Source organism: Brassica napus, chromosome A7 (assembly GCF_020379485.1).
Source record: "Brassica napus cultivar Da-Ae chromosome A7, Da-Ae, whole genome shotgun sequence".
In the NCBI taxonomy this organism is placed as follows: Eukaryota; Viridiplantae; Streptophyta; class Magnoliopsida; order Brassicales; family Brassicaceae; genus Brassica; species Brassica napus.
The window spans coordinates 8,302,956-8,313,982 of NC_063440.1; the positions used below are offsets into that span (position 1 = coordinate 8,302,956).

Below are 11,027 nucleotides of genomic sequence, written 5' to 3' on the forward strand. Positions count from 1 at the left end.
TATCTTCCCTCTCTACCTTCTTCAGATCTCCTCCGTCACATAAAACTCAAAGCTTCTGAATCAAATAGAGGGAACCAATTTGTTATCGTAACGATCGTTTTTATTTTCTCGAGAAAATTCGCAGAAGAAATGGCGTTTAATCTAACGCATCAGCTCGGAGCTCTCGCCGGAACTCCGATCAAGTCAGGCGAAATGACCGCACCATCGGCCGAATCGTCGCTATCGGTTTCACCACCGTCGGCGAGGATGCCTATATCGATGAACATGAATTACACCTCGAACAGAAACGTATCGCCGCCGATGAGTCCGGTCTTGGGATCGAGGCGAGCGGATCTGTCCGTGGCGTGTAAAGCTTTCGCGGTGGAGACAGTGGAGGAGCAGAGGACGTACAAGGAAGGAGGGATCGGAGGAGAGAAAGGGAAGGGAGGAGTTCCTGTGTTCGTGATGATGCCGCTTGATAGTGTGACGATGGGGAACACTGTGAATCGGAGGAAGGCGATGAGAGCGAGTCTTCAGGCGTTGAAGAGTGCTGGTGTTGAAGGGATCATGATCGATGTGTGGTGGGGTTTGGTGGAGAGGGAGGCTCCTGGGGCTTATAACTGGGGAGGTTATAATGAACTGCTTGAGATGGCGAAGAAGGTTGGACTTAAGGTGCAGGCTGTTATGTCGTTTCATCAGTGTGGTGGTAACGTTGGTGACTCTGTCACGTAAGTGCTTATCTCCCTTGATACTAAAGATTGCTTTTTTTAGTTTGTGTTTCTGTGTAGAGAGTCTCTATATGAAACTTGAAGAGTATAATCAGTTGTGAATGGTCTGTTAGGCGAAATTGTCAAACTTTTCGTGTGACGAGATAACGTTCTAAAGATTGCATTTTTAGCTTCCGGTTGTGTGCATTTGTGTTTTATTTTGAATTTTTATGGATGTTTCGTTTTGATAGGAAGAGTCTCTATATGAAATTTGGGTAAGATTTGAGATTTGAAATGATCACGAGTAAGATTTGAGGGTTGGAATATTGAAGATTATGATCAACTGGGAATTTTTTATTAGGCCAAATTGTCAAACTTTTTCATTGATTAACGGGGACTAATAACGTGCACGGGAGTTGCGTTGACACGTGACGACACAATGTTCTAGAGGAGAGTGATAGTTTCGAAAATCTATTAGAACCACACATCTTCTTGTTTGTTACGTGAACGTGAGCGTCTCTTTTAAAAAGATTGAGTGACTTGTTCGTCGTTTTCTTCCTTGTTTTTAGGCTTTCTTTTTGTATCCTTTTGAGTTTTCTTCTCACTTGTCTTACGTCTCTTTCAATATTTGATTGCAAAGGATTGATTTTGGTAGTCAAGACGTTTCCTTTAGATGGACCAGTTAAACAATTAAAAGAATGAATGATTTCTTGTCCTTCGTGAAGAGTTACTTCATGTTGTATGTTTGAAGTCTTCTCTGTCTTATCATTGTGTGTCTTCTGACTGGGAATTTTTATTTTTTTTCTCCAGTATTCCTTTGCCTCAGTGGGTTGTTGAAGAGGTTGACAAGGATCCAGACCTTGCATATACTGATCAGTGGGGAAGAAGGAACCACGAATATATATCACTTGGCGCTGATACACTCCCAGTTCTCAAAGGTAGAACACCCGTGCAATGCTATTCCGATTTCATGCGTGCTTTCAGAGACAACTTCAAGCATCTTCTTGGAGACACCATTGTGGTAATTCCCAACTTCTCTTTTACCCATTTTGTGCTTCATGACTTCGTGTCAGAAGCATACACCTCTTTGACTTATTCTGTTCCTCTATTACGTTTGCTTGACTGATTCGATTGAATTCATTTTTCAGGAAATCCAAGTGGGAATGGGACCAGCAGGAGAGCTGCGTTACCCTTCATACCCCGAGCAAGACGGGACATGGAGGTTCCCAGGGATTGGAGCCTTCCAGTGCTACGACAAGGTACTTACCACAAATCACATATGAATAGCCTCTGATTCGTTTTGCAAAGAATGTAATACTCAAACTGTTTTACTTGTTACGATTGATGCAGTACTCATTAAGCAGCTTGAAAGCAGCAGCTGAAGCTTATGGGAAGCCAGAGTGGGGTGGCACTGGCCCAACCGATGCGGGTCACTACAATAACTGGCCAGAAGACACTCAGTTCTTCAAAAAAGAAGACGGTGGTTGGAACACAGAATATGGAGAGTTCTTCCTCACATGGTATTCCCAGATGTTGCTGGATCATGGCGAGCGTATCCTTTCCTCAGCCAAATCGATATTCCAAGACACGGGTGTCAAAATATCAGTCAAAGTCGCTGGAATCCACTGGCATTACGGGACACGCTCTCACGCCCCTGAGCTCACAGCAGGATACTACAACACTAGGTTCAGAGACGGATACCTTCCGATCGCTCAAATGCTAGCCAGACACAACGCCATATTCAACTTCACCTGTATCGAGATGAGAGACCACGAGCAGCCTCAAGATGCGCTTTGTGCACCAGAGAAGCTAGTGAACCAGGTGGCTCTAGCTACTCTAGCTGCAGAAGTTCCTCTAGCTGGTGAAAACGCATTGCCTAGGTATGATGACTACGCGCACGAGCAGATCCTCAAGGCGTCTGCGCTGAGCTTTGATCAGAACAGCGAGGGAGAAAACAGAGAGATGTGTGCGTTTACTTACCTGAGGATGAATCCGGAGCTGTTTAAGGCGGACAATTGGGGGAAGTTTGTAGGGTTTGTGAAGAAAATGGGTGAAGGGAGAGACTCTGATAGGTGTCGGGAAGAAGTGGAGCGTGAAGCTGAACACTTTGTGCATGTTACTCAGCCGCTGGTTCAAGAAGCTGCAGTGGCTCTCACTCACTAGAAAGAGCGCGCGATTATGGTATGGTTCCACCCCATGGTTTATGTTCGTAAGCGATGTAATGTAAGGATTATTATGATGATGCCGAAAAGATGTTTAGGCTAAGGTTGTGTATGTATCGGCGGTATAAAAAATGATATGGGCCATAGCTGTGGTTTTTTTTGGTCAGGGTTGTGGCGTTTGTACTATTTCTGATACATCTATATATCTATATATATAAAGAAATGTTCGCCTCTCTCCCGTGAAGCCACGTCATCAATTCGTGCGTTCTGAGAGCGACACGTAGTTAAGGGTAATGGAACCCAGCACCTCTAGCACTGGTAATTTTTCTTAGAACCAGTAGGCTAAAGTCACTTTTTATAATTATGTGACCGCGAAAATACTTATTATCGTGTCAGCTGCAAGCCCATGCTTCTTCTGCTTGTGGCCAGGGCCGACACTGAACTGACGTCAAGATGAAGATCGTGAAGTTAAAAGCTTTGCTCCAAACAGTTTTGCAATGTTTCCAACCTATATAATTTGATGCATATAATATATATCAAAATACATTTGTTGTACACGCTTTTATTAGTTTTGCTTTTAAAAGAAGGTATTTACGGTTATAAATGTTTTGTGCCAGTGAAGTAATGGTTGAAAAATCTCTATACATATGTCATTTTAAAATAACACCCAACTTCTATATATAATCAATACATATGTCCATGTTATATTCTAGACTAAATATTTTCTCTTTTAAAAATATAGAAAACAATTTTTTTAGTCTACAAACAAATATTGTAGAGCAAGTATACATTATACAAAATAATATATATTTAAAATCCATACACAAAAACATAAAAGTTGTTATAGGTCTCTTTCTGACACATGCACACTCCACTACAAATAAAAATTAAAAAAAAAACAGTATTGTCATCAAACTTTGTCACAAATCCACATTTGTACATCTATAATTATGAGTTGGATAATTAGTTAATTTGATACAATACCAAAGCAAGAATAATCGACAAACAACTATACCACCGCATACTAATAAGTAAGATATAACAGATAACCAAATTCTTGAATCTTAAAATAAATTTCAACTCGAGCATTTAGTGAATATCAAATTAACTAATATCCCGCCCGTAGGGCGGACCGACCCTAGTACTAAAAAAAAATATGTATATGTTTTCTTCTTTTTGTTCTTATAGTGATATAGCATGAGGAATATGATTTCAATCTTTTACTAAATAATAAAAATTCATATGAAAATAAAAAGATATACACCTGATTAATGTGCGTTCTTGTACCAATACTTCCAAAAAAAGTTACGTATTGATTTTGCTTTGTGTGCTTTTGTAGCAGTCCTGTTTTGAAGTGTTTGTGTAATTGTTTCAAGTGAAAATCAGAAATGTTTAGGCTAAGGTTGTGTATGTATCGGCGGTACAAAAGAAAAACGAATTTGATGGTAAAAGATCTACATAGCCAATGCTCAATCTGAGGAAAAATAGCTAAAAGGAGAGAAAAATTATTTTCCAATATGTTCTTCACTGATTCAGACATTAATTTTGGTTTTCTCTGTTTTATGTGTGATCGTCAGCTTTTTCCTTCTGATTTAACCGAATAAAAATAACAATTTTGATTTAGTTTCTTTTTGCTAAGTCATGATTTGTTTTCTTTCAGTCTTAACAGCTTTCATTTGATATATTCTTTTCTTTTAATATATACTAGGATAAGACCTGCGCTTTACGCAGGGTAAATTTATATAATTAAAGTATAAAATAAATAGAATTGAGAAATTTAAGATTTAAATCTGTTGAATATTTTATATGTATACTATTTTGGATTATTTGTATAATCATCTATATATTGGACTGGGGTCGATTGTAATTGAAATTTTGGACTAAAGCTTAGAAGTTATGATGGGTTCGATACATTTGTGCTTTCAAATTTACACTAATTTCCAGAATTACATACTTTTACATAAAATGAAAAATAAAAATATAAAAAATGACAACTACAAATTGGTTAGACTTTTAATTTGTAAGTATAGTTAATTATGGCTATAATAAGACATACAAAATTGGGCATGCTGACTATTACCATACTTATGGACCAGAAGAAACTAAAGCCTGGTTATTAGTATACTTATGGAGAAGATAAACTAAAGCGTGATTATTAGTATACTTATGGGCCAAATAAAATAAATACTTATAAAATATATTTATACAAAAATAAATAAAATCTGTATCTTTTTTTTTCTACATGGCTTTGACTCATCCTCTCTCATTTTTGTTGGTTTAGATATTTTTTTTCTCTTATTGAAAGAACTTTGTTCTTCACCGATGAATATTTTTTTCTGATTTATATTAAATCGAAAGTATTGAAGGTTCCACATTCTCTATAGAGTTCTGTATTTGCTTGGACGGTGACTGAGCTATAAGAGTCACATGACCCATCTTTGAACAATCCATTCTTCTTCTTTCTTTCTTTTTACTTTCTAACACTTCCTTCCTTCTTTCTCTCTTCACCATGAAACTTCCTTACTCTTCCTTCTCCTCCTCTTCTCAGCCCACTATCCTCGCTCCTTCCCTACTCCTTCTCCAACCATCTTTCGGGTTACACAAACCTCTCCCACATGAAGAGAGAAAGTAAGTAAGGGAAACTCAACTCTGTCATTTTTGTCACTCATATTACATTAATTAGTTCATATATGTCATGGCAATAAGAAGACTATTATGTGAAATATTCAAAGAATGCTGCAATTACCTTAACATAGTTCTGCACATTGCACATCCTTTCTTCAATAAGTTGTATCATCTCAGCAAACTATACAAACAAAAAAGTTAAATGAGAAGAAATAAGACATGTACAGAGCCTAAAAGTTTCAGCTTTATAAACACAGTACACAATATATAAGACAGTCAAAGAGTTTCTTTTTGCTTTGAGATCACAAGAACACATCTTTGCAACTCATGATAAGAACTCTAAGACCACTGGATTTAGACTCCAATCTCACATAAGTAGTGGATTGAACTCTTAAAGTCTTCGAGACCTTGAAACTTTTGAGCTCATCAACAAAGTGTAATAGTTTCAAGCTTTAAATCATACAAACATTCAGTACAAAGATAAGAACTCCAAATACAATCAACTTTAGCCATAAGAAAGACTTCAATCTCACATAAGCTGATGTCCATCATGCAATCGATCAAAGATACCACCCAAAAACGACAACACCGAACAAAACCACCGTAGAAATCTTCGAAGCTCCCACTCCTCGCACCTCTTCTTCCCCATGACCTCGCCTCCCTGACTCACTGCACTTCTTCTCTGTCGTCTCTTCCTTCATCCGTTGCCGCATCGGCTCTTAGGGCTCCACCTCTTCTACCCTTCGGAGTTCGGAGACGGTTGCATCAAACAGGAAGGAGGTGAGAAATATACCTGGTGCAGAGAGGGAACATGATGCAATTATCTAGGGTTCATGTTGTTGGAGGTGGTGGTGATAAAGGAAATAAAGGAGTCGCCGTTGGAAGCGTCTGCTCTGCCGTATGTGGCACGATTTGGTTAACTCCAAGTTTTATATACGACATGTTTAATATGAGTAATGATCATATGATTTAACCATTGTATCCGTAACAAAAATATTAAATTTTCCTAGGATGTTTAATTTTAGACTAAGCTCAACATATTGTGCTCTATTAAACTGCCACGTAGGATTTTTAAGAGTACACAAAACTGCCACGTAGGAAGGAGTTATTTTCAATTAGTACAAACTTGAGGTTATAACTATTTAAAAGATTCTCAATTAATATATAGGGGATTATTTATATAAACCCGTTTAATCGGGAAATCAGTTTCGGTTACAAATCCGCTTTAAACAAAACAACCCAATTTAATCCTAATACAAACTAGCTTCGCCCGTCCAATTATCCTAATATGTTCTTCTTCACGCTTAGCCGAGTTTTCATTTGTAAGAAGATATTTTTTTCGTTATCTCTGATTATTTCGAGAACGTTTTCTTCTGAGAACTTGATGAAGCTTCTTTTAAATGGTTTTGCTAAAAAACATTTGAGCCGTTGTTCAGTCGTGAGTTTGGGTTTATGATTAAGAAATGATAAGGGACAAAATAGGTTAAAATATTTATTTGCATTAGGAGTAAATCGAAGTAAAAAAGAGATTACAAAAGTGAGAAGAATTCGTTATTCGAATCAAGCTTGCTCTTACAAGAGTATTAAGATCGCTAAATAATATCTTCTTCTCACTCGTGAGAAAAGTCGATCCTTTACTCAGTTAGCAAAAACTTTTTTATATAGCTGAAAGTTGCTCTGGATAAGACAAAATATAGTTCATCTTCCTTCGTGATGAGATCATATATTCGGTTTGTGTCAGAGTGAGGTGACATACTCGCTGCTACGTAGTTCAACTCGCCTTATCTCTAGGCATTTAATGTGAATCCCTGTATCACCTATACCTCTCTGAGCAATCAGCACGCCCGTCGGAGGTATGGACTCAAGCTCGTGTGGCCAGACGCCGCCTTCCTTATTTTTGTCTGTTAACTTTTTCAAGATTTGGGTCGCTGATGAGCCGTTTATAAATCAGGCCGGGTATTAATGAGTGTGGTGTTCTCGTTATTTCTTTGCTAAGATTAACGGGGCCTTGGTTTCTGATGTCAATAGATTTTACCAGCCATTTTGAAATCATGATATTGGTAATATGCTAGTTTGTCCTTGCTTTTGGCTTATTATTCGGTTGATCTAATCGATTTTGTTGTTGTTTCCTTTTGTAGATTGTATGTGGCCTTTTTATCCGCTCCCGGTTGGTTTTGACCAAGATCAGGCAAGACTTAAGAAGGGTGGGCTTTGTTTGTGGATTTTGATTTTTTAAGAAAAGCTTCCTCGGTAACTAAGTAACGCTAGACGAGGTATTTTTGTGCTTATAAGGCTATACTATCCCCCCTCCCTTTCTTAAGGTTTGGTGTTAATATTGTTATTTTTTCTTTTTAGTAAGGTTGCTTGCTTGTCACACAGGTCATCTTTGGCTCGTCTCCTTCCGCGATACGCACTTGGTAGTATCCCGCCGTAGATCCAACTTCGAGAAGTATCTCGTGCGGGCGAAGAAGTCTGCATTTTAATTTGTTAAATTATCAATTAGTTGGTGAATTTATAACAATAAATAAGCTCATGATTAACAAACTCAATTTTAAATACAAAAATACAATGTTTTTTTTTTAACTTCACCGTTCTTAATTTTTTTACAACAAAACCTAATTTACACTTACATGCCCACTTTTTTCTTTTAATACCACAAATTTTTTTTGCTTCAGTTTAAAGAAATGCAATATTATTATTTTTTAAGGGTCTCTATTTTATGTTTGGCCTAAGGCCATTAAAAATTTTAAAGACGGCAATGTGTGTGCATGTAGCTTGCCTTTAATCGTCTTCTAAAGTGTGTGCATGTAGCTTGCCTTGTATAAACGCCAACAATTTCTATAAAAAAAGAGTATGCAGTAGTGTTTTGACGTTATCCACCAGCCGAGCTGGAGTGGATTGTGGATCTGCTGCTCGGTGTGTCAACCTTTCTCCATCTCATTTGTTTACGTGTTGTAACACATGGCTCTTGGTTCTTAACGAATGAAGTTTACAAAAAAAAAAACACATGGTTCTTAGTTATCTTTTTTTATTATCTATACTATCAAAGCAGAATCTCTATTATGATTATACCATTAGTTTTTTAAGTTATTTACAAAAGAATATATTTATTATTAAAAACATTAATTATTAACTACAAAAACAATTAAACAAACGTATTGCCTTATTTAAAATCTTAAACCAAGCATGTTTACATATAAACAGTCAAATTAAATTTGGTTTAAATTCGGACAGGGTTTATATATTTTATACTTTTCTGTTTTATAACTTAAGGTTCTCATAGTGAAATTAGTTTCTTCATATAATATGTCCCAACACATAATGTCAAAATATAATGTCCATCGCTATTATATATATCATCAGACATTGTATATTTTTTTAAAAACATAATGTCACCATCACTATTTTTTTAAATTAACCGGATCATTTATGTGTAAGAATATACAATGTCCGGTATTGCTTTGATTTGTATATATGTAAAATGGAATAGTATAATCCTAAGTTAGAAAACCCTACTCTGTAACACGACGTGTAATATGACGAAGCTATTTTAGTTATAAGCATCCCAACTAAATTGTAAAATATGTAAGCATTTTCTCATTTTCGTTTTTTTTTACGTCAAACGGCTGATCTATTACTCAAGTTTGAGGTAGTCTGGGAAACCAGACCGAAATTAAACAACCAATGTAGTACATGTCCCTTTATCATTTTCGTTATCATTTATGATTTTTAGCATCAATTTAGGAAAGATACGAGCCGATTGTGTGAAGATATCCTTAGAAATAATTTGAAGAGCACGATTTTGTGCTTTAATTTTTCGAAGATTTACCATACATGAAAATATATAACTTCCATAACTTCAAATCATATATAACTAGGAATATCTTGTGGAACACTATACATCATTAAAGCCACGATTATTTAAAGTTAAAGTTTGAAAATATTAGGATTCACAAAATATATAAATTTTCGTTTATTCTACTAAAATATTACCTAGCAATATCTTTTGCATTTCTATGATCATCAAATACACTATTTTAAATGTATTGGATCCACAAAATATATTAACTTCCCATATTTTCTACACAAATATTCCTACTCATATTGTGTACCCAACTTTATTTCCTAGCCTACACTATTAGTATAAAGTTTTTAGTTGACAATGCTAACTGATTTGAAAAAAAAAATTATAACGCAAAATCAAAATCAATAATTTATGGATATATTCAAAATACTCCTATACCATAAAATCTTATGATTTTAAATATTTATTTAAAATATCCGAATAACTTTGTGATTTTGTACGAAGTGGGTTGAACAAACATACTAATATATTTAAATAAATTTTGATCAAATGTGAAATAATTAAAAGTATGGATTAAGTTATTTCATTTTAAATTAATAAAAACAAAATCAATGTAATAAATACTTTAAATAAATATATTACCATAACGTTGGTGCAAATAATTCAAAATTTCCAAATTAGTCCATCTAAGATAAATTAAAGCATACAAATTCAACAGAAATTATATAATTTTTTATAAAAATATAACTATTATGTATACAAATTATAATTTTGTTGCATACAAATATTTTAATCAAATGGTAACCCCACGCTTTTAAAGCGCGGATCAAAATCTTGTTATCAATAAATTAGGTGGAGGAAACGAAATTAAAGTTGTGTGAAGATGGGAGTTTGAACCGTCCAACATCACTTTTAATATCCGATTTGGATTTTTCATTTAAACAAAAGGCTGCTAAAAATTTTAAGAAATAGCTACTAAAAATGATCTTAGAGGTTACTATAGTTTATTGCGTTCATTCTTTTCAATATGGAGAAATTAGTGGCAGAAACCCAAAACCAGCACATTTATCTCTTTCATTTACTGTGCCATTAAAAGTAAATGAAGCTATTAGCTGCTTCAGTGCTTTTCCAAGTAATCAATGTTTTCACCAAAAGAATGACCAAAATTAGAGAGACAAAACACCAAGTAATAATGAATGATTATTCTAATTAATGGAAAAGATTAAAGACAGTGCCATATTAAGATGGAAGTTCACGTGAAGAGACAGCTTAAACCAGCCAAAAAACACACTAAATTCTAATTCCCACAAATAAATATCATGGGACCAACCTAATCGTTTTAATTTGATTATGTGGCTGTAAAACCTAAGTATCTATATATAAACTATTCATATGAATAAAGTTATGATTAGACAACAGTCTAACTTTTGTCTCTTCCTCCATATGATTAATTTGTCCCTTGAGCCACCCAAAAACAGGTATGTCTATTCACCTCTTAATGTGAGATCTACACTAAGTTGTCTCCTTCTTTTTTTGTAGACTTGTGACTATGGAAACGGATTAGTAATATGAAGTGAAGACTTATAGAGTATATATATATTATATGGAGTATAAATTATCTAGAGTTATAAGAGAGAGGGTCGCATCCAAATAGTTTTGAAGTGGACCATGTGAAAAAACAAAGAAAGCCCACACCATTGATTGGTAAATGGATGAGAATATGGTGTTGTAGTTTTCCATGTCCTTAAA

At 35.2% G+C, this 11,027-nt stretch overlaps 1 protein-coding gene across 2 annotated transcripts; it reads left to right on the forward strand.

Annotated features, from left to right (window-relative positions):
• On the forward strand, positions 1 to 3,030 carry LOC106450573 (beta-amylase 1, chloroplastic-like). Of its 2 annotated transcripts, NM_001316018.1 has the most exon segments (6): positions 41 to 707; positions 1,497 to 1,707; positions 1,835 to 1,899; positions 1,901 to 1,905; positions 1,907 to 1,945; positions 2,038 to 3,030. In NM_001316018.1, coding segments are annotated over 6 exon segments (1,710 nt in total). In that variant the 5' UTR covers positions 41 to 129; the 3' UTR covers positions 2,850 to 3,030.
• Positions 3,031 to 11,027: the final 7,997 nt, after the last annotated feature.